General features: G+C 47.3%; 2 protein-coding genes and 1 non-coding gene across 3 annotated transcripts; 2 read left to right on the plus strand and 1 right to left on the minus strand.

Annotated features, from left to right (window-relative positions):
- Nucleotides 1-2935: 2935 nt before the first annotated feature.
- On the minus strand, nt 2936-3819 carry LOC128267816 (trafficking protein particle complex subunit 1-like). The gene is made up of 3 exons (XM_053004752.1): nt 3498-3819; nt 3213-3422; nt 2936-3150 (listed from the first exon to the last, which is right to left on the minus strand). The coding sequence occupies exons 1-3, from the start codon at nt 3594-3596 to the stop codon at nt 3040-3042; spliced, it is 420 nt and encodes a 139-aa protein (XP_052860712.1). The 5' UTR covers nt 3597-3819; the 3' UTR covers nt 2936-3039.
- A 348-nt stretch (nt 3820-4167) lies between these two features.
- Nucleotides 4168-5285, plus strand: LOC128267358 (39S ribosomal protein L9, mitochondrial). Its single transcript, XM_053004176.1, has 3 exons — nt 4168-4303; nt 4401-4727; nt 4797-5285. Exons 1-3 carry the CDS (start codon nt 4223-4225, stop codon nt 5163-5165), a joined length of 777 nt encoding a protein of 258 aa, XP_052860136.1. The 5' UTR covers nt 4168-4222; the 3' UTR covers nt 5166-5285.
- A 244-nt stretch (nt 5286-5529) lies between these two features.
- Trnaa-agc (transfer RNA alanine (anticodon AGC)) lies at nt 5530-5602 on the plus strand. Its single transcript has one exon. It is a non-coding gene; the product is annotated as a tRNA-Ala (tRNA).
- Nucleotides 5603-15477: the final 9875 nt, after the last annotated feature.

Here is a 15477-nt window from a genome sequence, read left to right on the forward strand (position 1 = left end):
CGTTTTTTTTCCTTCCCCGATTTCTTATTTTTTCGATAAATAACGAGCTGTTCCTGATCGAACGGTGTGGCCGCGATTCTATCAGCTCTCTCCTCGGCACCGCAGGCTCGCAGCTCTGTTGGTTTTCGATTCATTTTTTAAATATAAATGCAGATGAACCTGCTGCCGGCACGAAATGCGTTCCGGGAACTGACTTAAGGACCGGGCGATCCGCGGCTTCGATCGACTCCTTGAAGATTCTTCACCGGCAGGTCAACGTTACCGTAGTATAAAAAAAGCATGCCAAGTTTTCCACCTGTAAGGGCGGATGATGTAAGACCTTTTCCGCCGCAGCCGCCGCCGAGCGACATGTGCGAAATGTCTGCATTTGAAAGTTTATTTACTCAGCTTTGCGCTACGCCGTGGCGGGCGGCCAATTCTGCACAACCAATTTCAATACATCATTATTCCGCCTGAACACAGCATAATGAAAGTTCTGATGAGTGCGGTACCGTTTGAGGTGTGCGCACTTTGAATATATGTTACCGGCGACATACATTCATGCCCGGCGCCTGATAGCGTGGCTTGTGGCGTTCTGTGCGCCACGCTTGATCGACATTTTTCCCACCTTTCCACGGCCGATCCGCTCCCGGATCCGACCCCCGAACCGGGCGGTAGCATGAGATGAAAAAATTTGCAATCTAAATCATTGTTTGGTCCGCCACACACATTGCACATGGTAAATACATGCTTCATGTTTTTTTCTCCCCAGTCCCCCCATAGGAACTCTCTTACTTTTATGATTTACATATTATTGAACTCCAGAAGATGACACGTTCCCGACCGGGCCGCTTGTAAGTGTATGTAGATGCGCAAAACGCGTCGCACCGTGTCACGCGAAGGAAGATCAAACGAGCCAGGAACGAGTGCCGCGCAAAGTAAAGAAAGTAACGGTAGCCCACGGCTAAAGGAGGGCTAACCGGTGGCAAAAGAAAATTAGCCGCCGCCGGGGCCACTGTTTGCGAAGGTTTTCCATTTGCCGCCGTTCCTGGCGCTTCACGCGGCGCCTTTCAAAGTGTGCTTTCTTTGCCCAGCAAATGCCAATGCATTCGCGCACCACGCGAGGCTCAACACAAAGCTCAAATATTACATCAAAACGAGTGACAGATGTTGCGCCAACGCTTGGTCCAGCAGAAATTGTAATGAAGCTGGAGCCTTGTGCTAGAGTAAACCTGCAATCTGAGTTAGAGGATTAAAAAGCCTCCCTCCGATCGTGGACGGAACATGAACCTTCCCGCTAAATGTCCTTTCTAACCACACTTGCACGTGCGAAAGCACCCACCTGCCAAAGGGGCTCATCTCGTTTATCAGCTTCTAATGAGACACAGTTCTTCTTCATTTCATTAACATAAGCCCATTTGACCTCACGGTCCGCTCTCGATCTTCCCATTGCATAACATTTTCCCTCCGTTCTAGTTCATAGCCCACGATAGGCCGGTCTTATCCTAGTGATTGCCACAAACCTGGCCGGCGCTGGCAGTCTTGGGGGCCCCCATTCCCAGAGGTATTGTTGGTTTTTCTGCACCGGCAAGTGTCGGCCGCGCGTTGGCTCCCTGCTCCGTGTTTTTCCCCATGTTGTTTGCCGGTTTGCGGTTGTCGGTAAGGATGAAAGCGGGAAAAAATTAATTTATTCCTGTGTATGTTTTGTCCAAGTTGAGCCGGTGTTGCGCTTAAACGCTTCCGAATGCTCTATTTGCCTGTTTTCCTGCCCAGCACACACTGCAATGTGCGGACACCTTTTCGCCACGTTTCACCTTCTCGAACGCCCGGTGCAAGTGTCATGTTTTTAAGCACCCAACTTTAGTCCTGGTAAGGTTGTTGCTGTTCCTGAAACTAGAAGAATTAAGTAAACAACGTTGTTTGTTTGAAAACAATAGGAATTAGTAATTAAAATAGACAAATTAGTTAAACTTTTCATGGATCGTTTGTGGCCAATGGTTTTAAACGTCATTGTGGTATGGCTAATTCGCGAAAAAAATGAAGTGAAAATCTCCATATCCTAGTTGAAGACCATTTCAAAGGACTTCTGCTGCCTGTAGTAAGTAATTTGCTCCCTGGTGCACATGTCTTTTGCTTCCGGGCGGTGCTGCTTTACCCAGCCGGGCACACTGCAGAACCGGCGCCTGGTGCATAAATTGCTACGAAAATTTATTTCCTACATACGTTTTCTGATACCGAACAGGGAACCACTTCCTGTGCATGGTTCCGTTCCAAACCACCAACCCGCCCCCGGGGAGGCCACTAAGTAAACCTGTGAAGTCTGCTAATGACTTTAGCATCATGTCAGCTCCCATTAGCACTCCTCCCTTTGGCTGAGTCCTATGGGTCTGGCTCGAACTGAAACTTCTCGTGCCTGCCGGGTTCGGTTTCTACATTATCTTTTGCTTTTTTCCGTTCCCTATCTAGTTCCTGTTTTAATTTTAATTATTCCCTGATGCTCATTTGCAAATCCCACGTCCATCTTGCTGTCCAGGCCCCCAACCTGAAAGGGAACTCATCGGAAGCCTTTCCGGCAGGCAGGATTAATGAAAGAGCTGAACGAAACAATCTTACTCACCGGGAACGGTATGGCAAAGGTCACCAAGTCACCTTCCGTCGGAAACTTGCACTTGGTTGCGGAGTTGCAAACATATCCTTTGGCGCTTATTTATTGCAAGGAAGTGCCGGAAGTGTTTAAGAGACCGAAAACAAGCCCGATAACATCGGGGGCAACAGTTCCGGCGAAGGTATTCGAAATTTGTTCCACATTTGTTAGCTCACATTAGCACTGCGGTATTCAGCTGCATTTCCCCGCGCCTGCTGTGTTCGGAAAATTTTTACACTTTCTTTTCTAGTAATTCTTTTCACTTATTGAAATAAAAATATGGTCAAATTTATTTTTAATTACGGACTTTTATTGAATTCACTTTATCATGGACATTGCTAAGGAATACTGGGCGTATTTATTTCTGGTTTTTTAAGGCTTATCTGATTTATTTTTACGAGAACTACTTCTGCAGTTTAGGTCAAATATGAGGCGTAGAGTTCGTTCAACTTCGTCTCGAACAGGCCAGATGTAACGGGCGTGCCAATCTTCCACAATGGATTTCGAACGACATACTCAACCCAGAGCTGTGAAATATAATTAAACATTGGTGAATTTCCTATAAGTGCATCGTTCGCCCATAATTTACCTTGGCATAGATTGTCTGTAGGAACTCGCGCACTCCGGTGGAGCTGTTGTCCGTGTTTAACAGAAACCTAACACCCGACGGAATCTCCAAATAGTGAAGCGTGTATTTGTTTGTTTTGTACCACTGAAAGCCTTCTTTGGGATCCCATGGTGATGCTCTGCTTACGAACGACTTGATCGAGAACAGCATTCCGTACACCAGTTTTGCTTCCTGGCCGGTTAATTAAACAAAACATTACTACATTGAGTATTTGCCGGATGCGTTGAGTTAGTCGCCCTCGCATACCTCATCCATCGAAATCCCGGACTGCTTTGAGCGGTTCCACTCGCGGTAGTAGAGCAGTGTGCCAAGCTTGTCGTAGATGTACAAATTGTAGATGAACATTTCAAATCACGCCTAGCAAATTTTATTGAATATCTTTGGAACCGGCTCCGAATCAATACACCTTGATGCAGCCGTTTCTGAGCACTTCCTCCATCGAATTCGAACTCCCCAGGTTCTTGCGTTAGGCAACTGAACACAGGCTACCCCAATTTACTATCAATAGAGAAAGTTTTGAATAAAAATTGTGTTAAGAGAATTACACGTTGGAGTAATGTTTTGCTAATATTTCCTTACTGTTGACAACCAACATCAAAGACAGTATACCTTCGCACCTTTACGGTAAAAGACCTGGCGATGGTGAATCATTTAAAAATAAGCAACTGCATTCGACATCATGAACACAACTGCAAAGCGATGGCTTTCAGTATTAACTCTACGAAAAAAAAACATAAAGCTACACCTTAGAATGCGCATGTGTAATAAACCGAGTGAAGTTGTGCTTCTTTTCGCATAAACGTTAAACGAATTTGGTTCGGCATAGATCGTCATCGCTTGGTCTTTCTGTATCACAGTCTTTAGAAACAACATTGACAGTACGATTTTGACAGCTCTTTGTTGACATCCGAAAGGCTGATCGTCTCGACGGCAGAATCGGATCCGTGGATTGGAATATTTTTACCGGTGAAATGTTGTCCAACGTACTGCGGATGATTTCGTCCGGCACAGCGTTATGTTCGGCACGTTCCGTTATTCAGCAATCGTCCAGGGTAAGACAAATAATGGCTTCCAAGTGCTCCTTTGTGGTCGCGCAGTGCGGTAACACGCGGTGTTTACTGTTTTTTTGTTGCTCCTCTGAATTGACAGAACACGTTCATCCTGAAACGCCGGTTTCCGCCTAATCTGTACAAGAAGAACCAAAAACCCGGTAAACTGAGGGGCCGCCACTTTGTGTATGACCTGGTGGAGGATCGGTCGGTGGTTAAAAAGCCTAACGTGGAGGTGGTACTCACCACGTTTGTCGAAAACATCGGAGCCAAGGGCGAAGTCGTCTCGCTCAAGCCCAACATTGCCTACAATAGGTTACTGCTTCCCGGGTTAGCCGTTTACAAGACTCCAGAAAGTGTGGCCAAGTACGCCCAGGATGTGCGTGAAAAGGAATCGGCGGTGCACAGTTCTGCCCAGGCCGCTGTGGTGAGTGTTTTCGTATGGTTCTAATGTCGTTTTGCATTGTGTATGCTCATAGCGCCGAATGTCTTACAGACGGTGAGTAAACTCGAAAGCCTCATACTGGCGGTGGTTTTGAACAAGGATCAACCGTGGGTGATCGAACCGTGGCACATAAGGATGTCACTCCGCAAGGCGGGTTACTACGTACCGACGGAAGCAATCGAGCTGCCGGCCACGCCAATCACAGGACCGGATCTGTTGAAGCAAAACAAGGAATTCTACGTGACCATCACCATCAACAATCTGGAGAAGGCACGAGTGCGGTGCCGCATTCACCACTGGAGCACAGAACCGAGTAATCGGTTGCCGTACGTGTTCGAGCACTGGAAACTGGACGCCGAACCACTCTTCGGTGAAGGAAGTCCGTCAAAACCCAGCGACAACGTCACGTCATCGAGTTGAGTCCTTCAAGAAAATTTAGTCTCAAGTGTAACCATCGGTAGTGACCGAATCGATTTCGTGATGTCTATACATTTAACTGTTCGCAAACTTTGTAGTAGTTCTGTATGCTAAAATAAATATCAAAAAAATGCACCTCGGAGTACATTGTTTGAAATCCTTCTTAGACAACAGGGTGAACCCCACTCACGTCGTTTAACTAAACCAGCTTCTGTGGTTATAAATAGGAATCACGTTTACTCCATCACGCAGTCACGCTCCGTGCGACATTTCAGTGGACAAATTGAGATACTTTCACCTCGATGCGGTTAGAGGGGGCAACCCCAAGCGAGGATTTGGGGTCTGAACGTTGTAGGCCATTTAACCTGGGGATGTAGCTCAGATGGTAGAGCGCTCGCTTAGCATGTGAGAGGTACCGGGATCGATACCCGGCATCTCCAAGATCGGAACACACGGAAACAGAAAAAACCTCTTTTATTACAACAGGGACCACCTTGCTTTCCAAATGAAAAGGGGACTAGCTTTGGAGAAGTTTAACCTGCCACACGACGACACACGGTTATTCTTCTTTCGCATTTCAAAGCCAACCGCAAAAACATTTTCCAGACGTCCTGCCCAGTGCATCACCGGGAGATTGCTTGCCAGATAAAAAGATAATATTTTCTTATCATCATCATCTTCGTTGTCTGGCGGCGCAGCGAACAAAGAGTCGGTGCGGATAAACATCAAAACCAAAAATCATCGTTCTGTACCGCGAACGAGCCTCGCCCCGTCACTCAACGGATCATTTTGTCGTCCAGTGAGCAGAAAACGCAAGAAAAATAGACAGTGACACTAACAAACGCCCGTTCCTCTTCGGTGGCTCTCCGTTCGAAGGGTGCGTGGGGTTCACTGTTTTACCACCGCACCGGTGTCCTTGTCGGTCGGTCCGTCAGCTCCGGTGTCTGCCGGTGATGGAACCGATAAAATAGTCCTTCCGTTTGTCGCCACGCTGGTGTGTTGTTTTCCGATACTTGGTGTCTGGCCCGGGCGCCCCGATCTTGGCTCGGCGACGTTGGCGATGCTTCCGTTTTCTTGGGTGTCGGTAGCACGTGGGAGGGTAACATCAATTTACGCCACAAACGATTTATCTCCCACCGGGCGGACGTCGGCAGCCAACGTTCAAGCACCACCTCGAAGAAACCACACTGTATCAACCAGCAACTTCATCTAATCCGCAGGATCTAAAGCAAACGACGCCCCACGGCCCGGTCGGTCGGCGGAGAAGCAAAAAACAACCAAGACGGCCGATGACGATGACGATGAGGGTTTTGATTTATTTTCCATTGACCACCACGACCACGCCATTACTGTCATAAAAATACAATTTTCCCAAAGTCGGCGACGCCCGGTCGGTGGGTTCCGTGCGTCGCTAGGGGTGTTATGTTTGCCGCTGTTTTTTTATGCGCCATCATCACCGACGACCGCCGGCGGATGAAACTTTGCAGTCACGCCCGAGATGGGCGGTCGATTCAACGATGTGTCAATGGCTTTGACTTGCTCCTGCGAGCATCTGACGATCCCTGGGAGATCAAATGCGAGGGCCTCGGCCGGAACCCTGTCGAGAGAGCATACATCGCGCCCGGGGATTAACGTGAACGGAAACGGAGAGTAAAACAACCGACTGTGGGGACTGTGCGTCACACAAAAAACCGAGTTTCCCGATGGTGTCTGACCCTGGTGGTCTTGGTGGAACTTCTTGAAGAAGTTCGACAAAAAAGTGACACAAAAAGAGGTCTTTTTCCTATCGCTCATCCATCGTCCGGCGCCGTCGTGCGCCGAAGCCGACCGGGTGTTGAGATGTGTCATCTTATTTTATTGACATCATATACAATCCGTCATGTTCGTGGGATTTTTCTCGACCTGACTGAGGATAAAGTGGGTGCTCCGTGGGAAGCCCCCACCCTTCGGGGGGCCTTGGTAAAAGTTGAATCCCGTCGTCGATCCGTGTCAGATCCGTCCCGTCGGGAGGCTTCAAGCTTCATTAAACTTCTGTCGTGTTAACTGTCGTTTGCACATAAAATGGACGTCCGGCACTGATCTGAAGCAATGAGGCTTGAAACTGATCCCTACGGAGGGCTCTTGAAGGATCACCAGAAGGCCGCGGCCAGAAGATTGGTCATTGTGTAGGAAGCCGAATTTTGTGTTTGGCTCTGTTTCACTCAGATACTCTAGCTTTTTTCAATAAAAGAAGTTACGAATCCTTGATGAAGGTTTCATGGAGTTATTAAGCACATACAAATCAATCAGAAATCGCTTTTTGTTATCTTCTGGATTGTGGTAAAAAAACAGGGATAAAATTTCATTGCAAAATAGATGTGTTGTACCGTTTCAGGATCAGTTTCGGTTTCAGTTTATTTTGTGTTGCCTAAGGTAAACTGAATTTTTCTCTCAAAGGTGTCAGCCTATTTCTTGAGTTGAGTTTATTTCGATTATGGTGTCATTTAGTTACCAATTGATCGATTCTTAAAATATAAATTGTGATGCATTGATTTTAGAGTACCGTTTTCCACAGCAAATTTCATGCATTGCCCTCTCTTTTACAAATTATGATAGATAACACATTGCATTACAATTGATGGCCAGTTCCACCGAACCCTGGCACAAAACATTAGAGGCACATTTTCCACGCCTGTTTACAAACACAAACAACGCTCGAATTTCGGTCCTTCCGAATCCTGCGATGCGTGACGGCGGCTGAAATAATTTCAATCCTTTTCTCACCGACCCAATTGATGGATCAGCCGTAACCAGCGATGATGATCATCGTTACCATCGGCGGAAATGTACGCAAATTTGCACCATCAATTCCCGTTCATGTTTCACTGACATCCGTTATCTCACGCACCGCTTAACCCACCGCTGCCGCCGTGGCCACGGCCTGTGCGTTACAATAACTATCGAACGTGTCGAATTCGGTGGGAAAATGTGTGCATGAAACAGGGCCGCCACATCACCAAAATTCTAGCGCAACCGCGTTTTACATATCGTTTCGCACGATAGCAAATAAAAACATACACACTTTTTGCACATCATATAATTCAAATCAATCTTTCACCCTCCCTAAACCGCCCGTGGGCCTGGAGCTGGTTTTTTGTGGCGCAAATGGCAAATGGGAAGGATATCATTGAACCGGTCCCTGCAACCGATCACTCATCACTTACGCCCGTACGGGCGCGCGCTGTGTATGTGCCATTAGCAATTCATCGATGCTAAAATGCTAAAGAAACATTATTAGAAATTCCTCTCACACACGCTGGGGGGGATCGTGCTCATCATAACCCTGTTTAGCCCAAAATCTGGGATCCACCCTTCGGTTCTAATTATTTTTACTCCATTAAGCGTAAAATTTTGAGTCGTTCGATAGAAAGCGAACCGAATTTTACCTTAACCGACGAGGTCGGGAAGATTGCAAACGTTTCGGGAAAAATGCGTTTCCCGTCGGTTCGGTATGGCTTCTTTCCATATTGGGCCACGGTAATCGACGCACATAGCCGGCAGGATGAATTTCCATTATTTACTGCTCGGAAGCAGGACTCGCACAAGGGCCTGCGGTGAAATCAATCATTCCAGTAAACTGCACAAACTGATGTTATCACTGTAAGCTATTAGGAAGAATTTTTGGAAAGGAATTGCTTGTGAATAATGAACGGAAATGTACCAACTCCACATCCGTTGCCATTTGAATCCAACCACGTATCACGTGGTCTTCAATTTATTTCGATCACAAAGAGCATCGTTTGAATTGGAAACTCTTTTTCGTTCAAAATGAAGAATATTCCAAAGTAATGCCTTTTATTTTGTTACTTTTAAAGTTCTACACCATCACCATCGCCGCTCAACAAGACGTAACCGTTTTTGGACGGATTCTGGCAAAATGCGCCACGGACGAAGACTACGCCTAACACAATTGTAACTCATAAATAGCGAAATACCGGAACCGAGAAAAAGGACACCGACCACGCAACCCACAAAAGAATTATTGCCAAGAGAATACAATCCTTTTCAACAGTAATTTTCGTTTTTTCCCGAAACCAGTCCTGGGCAACCCAGGTTTCAACGCGGTTTCTGGAAACGATTTCCCGAAGGAAACCATCCCGACCATCGTAACTCTTTCGCCAGTGCCCATGGCGGTCAGTGTCCAAGTGTTTTAAAAATGTGAAAAATCCGCACGATAGACCGTGGCCATGTTGACCAACTTGGACTGCTCGCGAATGCTCGTTGAGAAGCGGTGGGACCACCTCACGGCCCCCGTTTGAATGGCAATTTTCTAAGCTGTTGCTAAAATGGCTTTTTAGCATTTCAAATGAGCCATTCGTCGGTCGATTTTTGGACATAAATTTCCAGCTTTCACCGCCGTCGCCGCCGCCGGCGCGATGGGTTCGATAGCAAAAGTTTTCCGGCCACGATTAGTGTCGGCTATCGATGAGCAGACATTTGAATAAGTCCGCCTGTTTGATGGCGTAAAATGAGCAACTTTGGAGACGTTCTTAAAGTGAATTAAAGCCATCGCCTAAAAGCGAAAATGTAAGCAAGAAATTACGTGAAATTTGTTGCTAACGAGCAGAACTAATTTTTGGCCTGTTAGCTAAATAACCGGCAGCAACAATTACTTCAGGGATAACAGCTCTTGCGTTATCTCTTACGACACGCATTAGAATTTTAGTGACCAGCAACATTATCCCACAACCCACCGGGACACAGGATCGCAATACCGGAATTGCAGTCGACGATGATATCTATCTGTAACAGATGCCATCGCCCAGATATACCTCCACCGAGCCGAGTGGAAAGCATCCAAATGTGGAGGAAAAACCGCCCCGTTGACCACTTCTATTAACAAACTATCCATCCCGAAGATGGGGAAAAGATTTATCTTCTCGCAAACTTCCAAGTCGCAGGCCAAAATTTATGTTTTTCCCGCAACCCGCAATCCGGAGCGCTGTCGTATGTGTGCTGCGTATGTGTGTGTGTTCGCAATGCTGCGAGAAAATTTATTTTCCCATCCAAATACTGGGCAGGGATGAGCCGAACAAGGATAATAGAAAAAAGTGCTAGATCCTTGTGCCATTTGGCTTAGGCTCAGGGGTTTAGCCCTGTGAATCCTGTGGACCACAGTCACGGGGACCGGACAAAGAAAAGTTACTCCCGAGTTTATTTAACAACTCGTCCACAAGATTAAAACCCCGCCGAACCGTGGTCGGCACCCCGCGTGCCAGGATACCGGATTCGAGGGAAGAAAGTTGTTTGGCATTTATTTTTTTAGTTGTTGCCTTTCCCGGGGATGCGTTTATCCTCGCTCACTCACTCACTCTGCGGGTGAGAATGTCCCTTTCTTCCTGCGACTGACGGGATAAACCTTGTCCAGGTCCTAAATCGTTGAGGATGAGAATTTATACACCCAACGGGTTCCTCGCTAACCCCACATGAGCCCCCAGGGCACGGGACCTCCTCACACGCGGCGTAGCGGGACACATAGTGGCGACCACTCATAAACAAACAAAGAATTTTTATGCTTCCTGTTTCGTCCACCAACCACCACCCACGGCTGTGAAAGACGAACTCCGCCACGCGGGGCGCCGGAAGTAGACCCAGCGGGTGATGGCGAGCGGTGGTTGGTCAGCGAGCAAAGCCCGACGGTGCCTCGAGCTGGTTATGTTTCTTCTCATCCGAAACACAAACGGAACCCAGAGCATTCCCGGGACGGGCGAAAAAAAAACGGTCGAAGCTGAAATGAAATAAAATAACTGCAAACATGAAGTGGAGTCGGCGGAGTTAGGGCGGTCACGCCTGACCAGTTCCGGTTGTCCGGTTAGATCCTGGGACGCCAATAAAAAACCAGCACACAGGAAGAATCCAACGGGGGCTCGTTATGGGGTGGAAATAAAAACTAGGAAACAATAAAATTCCCAGAAACTCGTGAGAGGTTCCGGTCCGATTGGATCCTCGGACTCGGACGGGTCCTGGTTTTCCAGGTGCAGTTGCCCCAGCTCGTCGGTGGAATCTTTTCCCGCCCGAAGCGCGGAAAAGAAAAGGACGGCACGGCTAGAGGATGTTCGGAGTCCGGCGCACATCCTTCGCCGAACTCGCGAAGACCTTTGTCGCGCAGAAAAATAGTGCCACAGGAAAAGGAAAAGCACGGAACGGAACGGAACGGTACGAGTGACTCGTGGTACCTTCTGCTGACCAACCCGGGATGGGATCCTGGATCCCTGCGATCCAGAATTCCGAACCACACCCCATTTTTGCTGAAGCGGGTAAGAAGTGGCCCGTTCGCCCGGTGGGTTGACAGTCTCTGTCCCACTCTCACCATCCGGGTCGGGTTAGTTTTTGGCGAACGGGCGAAACGTGAACATAAATTTTCCCATTTCCCATTGCCCGCCACATTATTTCCCACTATCGGACCGATGCTACGCCCAACCCGGAGCGGTTCTTCGCCGGTAGTTGTCTGCCGAGCGAAGAAAATGTTGCAACGCGGGCGGTACATCCTTTTTTCGTCGCCCGCACTCGCCATGGCTTATGTCCTCGAGCTGGCGCTGGCTTTTTATTTATTTTCTCAGCTGAAACAGCTGCCAACCCAGGGCCCGTAGATTCGGGGCGCTCGGGCACGCTGATCGGGCCGCGGACCGTGGAGACGAAACCTGAAAGAAACGACCATCTTCACTTTAATCTTCGCAAAAGGTAATCAACTACAGTGGCCACTGTTGTAGCGAAGATAAATGAGAGCGCCCTGACGTACAAAAACAAGCCCGTGGTGGTCGCGTGGTTTATGGGAGTCGTTTCGAGTAGTGTTGTATGTGAGCGTAGCGCTGCAAAAACATTTACGAAACTCGAAAGATAGCGCAATTGCGCAAGACGATATCTTACGCCACCACTCAGAGGCGGACATGTCTTGCGCTTTTTTTTTGCAAACCAATGGCCTAGGCCGGCCATCATCACGGGGAAATAAAAACCAACCACAGGACCAACAGTCAATTGCAGCGATGCCAAAACAGATGCCGTTTGTCACAGTGTTGTGGCCAGCAGCAGTATCGCATGGATGTGGTTCCTACCGGACAGCGAAGGATCTCATTTGGAAATGGTCCATTATCTTAAAAACTATGTGACTGCTGCTGCTGGCCAGTGGAGTGGCTAGTGGATTGCAAATGTACATAAGAAACTGAACTTATTGTTATTGCCATGACCAAGACGACATGTTGTTTTTATGTTACTTTCTTTGTGTCCAATTTAATAGAACTTGGCAATTAAATGGACTGTAGTCCATTTGATACATTTTGAGGCCATTAAACAACTTTTGCTTCACCAACCATCGTTGGTACTTTGATTTAAGTTCTATTATTCGGCACCATGCTTTGTTATAAATCCCAAACTGCCAAAAAGCTTTCAAAAGTTCATCACAAAATCGGTAACACAGTGAAAGCCATCGCCTTTTGCCTTTTCTTCGAATACCGGTATTTACCGAACAACACTTTCTCGCACACACAGTGGGCCTAATCTTTGCCCCAGAAAGGCTACCCCCTTTTTTGTGGGAGCCTTTCCGTTTCCTTCCGAACCGCACAATAATCGTAAAATTGAAGAACAACAAACAGCGCGCGCCCGATTGTTCATTTCATTACCGAAAGGGGCCGTTGCGAAAAGCAAAAAGAAAGGATTCGACGGACCGCGCCGGACGAAATACGGCCGCTAATCACTGGTTCATCGAACGTAAATCAAGTCAGCCCAGGCTCATTTCCGTCTCCCACCCGTCGCGAGGCGCGCGGGGAGACTAATCCTGGCCCTGGGCCAACCAAGGACCTGGGACACTTCCGGCGCGCACCAACCAACCAACACCGTCTTCGAGGTGATTGTTTATAACTATTATTTTGTATTTACGATCGAAAACTATTTATTATTCATCTATAGAGTAGTAGGGCTTACCATTCTTCCGTTTCTTAGGAAAGGGTCACAGAAAGAGAGAAAGAGAGACCAAGTGCACGAGAAGTGTGGCTGCTCAAGAGTTTTGAGGAAAGTTTTGAGGAAAGAAAGCGAGAACATAAATAAATTATGCAAATTTAATTACTCTATTTCGGCCCAGTCCGCACTCTAGGCCGCGGGTCCTTTCGGGCCGTAAATGACTTTCTTCGTCGCGCCAGGTGATGGCCGAAAGTCGGAAGAATTAAGCTATCGAATCAGGTTGGACGATGACACTAGTGGCGCGTTCGAATGGTAGATATTCAAAGAATTTCTCGCTTGGTCAGTTCTCAGATTGATAGTTGAGGCAGTTTCGATTAATAAAAAGGTTGAAAATAACCTTTTTAATAGTCGTTTATCATTTGATCCTATCACTTACTGGTAATTGTAGGTGTTGTTTAATTTTTTACACTCACTTCAGCAAATATCACAATTACCCGACCCGAAAGGGTAAACAACTTAACGACCATAGTGTCGCAGTGACCGCATTAGAACACTGGACTTTAACCGAAATAGACCCTTCTTCGCGAGTGGTGTGGCACCGAAAATCGGTCATCGAACTGCAACCGCCCCCGGAAAAACCTCCCCATGTGACCCGCGGTTCTAATGGGCAAGAGAACGTAACGTCACGAATCATAACGCCGGTCGTAGTCGAGCTTCCTTATTGTTGGCGTTTATAATCATAGACCACCGCCGGCATAGGTGGAAAGGGAACAGCAGAGTTGGAGGGTGTTGGAGCCACAACAACGGTAACATAAACCGCACGAAAACGTTGCCAGAATGCTGCGCGATTAACCGACCGAAAGCACCGGTCCGGCCCGTGATGCATGCAAAAAAACAGAAACGGAGAGCGCGTCACGCGGTTCCACGGTTTCGCACTGTGACCCTTGCCGAGCCCGGAAAATTCTTCACGCAAAAAGCGCAATCTGTCGCGGTACACTGAGCCTAGCACTGGCAAAAGCAACAAACTGTCCGAAAGGACTAAAGGGACTACGACACCCTGTCGTTGGGGTAAGGACAAGTGCAAACAGTACCGGAGCCAGGAGGAAACTTACCGGTTGTCGCGGAGCGAAAGGAAAAACTTCCATTTCCTAAGCGTATTCAAATTTTATGCAGATCCAATACGATTTAGAAACATACTTTAAGTATTTTCTATCTTCGGTCTCCCTTTCAGACGGATCCGGCCAGTGCGGGCCATGAGGGAGGCGTTCTACCCCACCCTTTGACGACACGATGGTCGGCCAAAGGAATGTTCTCACGACTTCTTTTTCCGCGGGGACGAATCGCGATCTTTCCCGGCAGGGTTTTTCTCGGTGTCTCCGGTAACACTTGCCAGACGACTTCATCACCGCCCTGAGCTCCTCATCAAATGGGTGGGATTTTTTGCTTTAAATCCTTCTAGGCGTTTCGGCCCCGCCCGGACCTTCGCTGTTTCCGGTTCACCTGACGGCGGTATCTTGAGATGAAGTAAAAATCAAACTCCAGCCCGCGTCACAATCAGCCGGCCAGCAAGTGCTTGGCTAAAGAGTAGAATAAATTCCAAATGAAGACATTGACGTAGTCGCAGAGGTTTTCGTCCGCTTTTTGTAAATCTGCAGCGGAAGTTCCAGGGAAATGGGGATCACACCTTTGCGCCAGGAAGGGCTACTGCGCGTGTAAAAAAAACATGAGCGCTGTATCGGATCGGAAGGCGATGCAAAACTAGGGTTTTAACACCCTTAATAGCTTTATCTTTCCACAGCTTATGCAGCGCGGGTTGGTAGATTTTCTGTTCCCTGTCAGACCGCTGGACACCGTTAGTAAAATTATTTGAATCGCAAACGGAAGACCCGTTTCTTTATCCAATGGTAAGTTGCCGACATCGCCAAGGATTAGGCCAGCGTGGGTTGGTAAGGAATCAAACTGTGAGGATGCAAATATCCATCAACGGAGTAAGATTGTAGGGTGTGTAAATACTTTATGGTGAGAAGAACGGCATGATCAATTTGGCTTTCTTAAAATCAATTTTAGTATTTGGAAAATCGTTCAAAAGTTGTCCTTCAACCAGACTCTGTTTCCTTTTATTCCTTGCCTTCAGCAAATTTGGTATACTCGTCGGTACAATTGAAGTAGATTAGCATCAATTATTAAAAATACCAACAATATAACAATATGCTAACATAACTTAACTTAACTAACTTAACAAACTGATATTGTCAATTCTTTTGTATCGTTCGAATTTCTGTTTATTGCTGGCCTTTCTAATTTTATTGTTTCATGCGACAATTTTCAATTCAATTTTATTGTTTCACCTCAGTCAAAGCGCCACCTGGCGGCCAGTTTCGCA

The sequence above is a fragment of the Anopheles cruzii genome, chromosome 2 (genome assembly GCF_943734635.1).
Source record: "Anopheles cruzii chromosome 2, idAnoCruzAS_RS32_06, whole genome shotgun sequence".
In the NCBI taxonomy this organism is placed as follows: domain Eukaryota; kingdom Metazoa; phylum Arthropoda; class Insecta; order Diptera; family Culicidae; genus Anopheles; species Anopheles cruzii.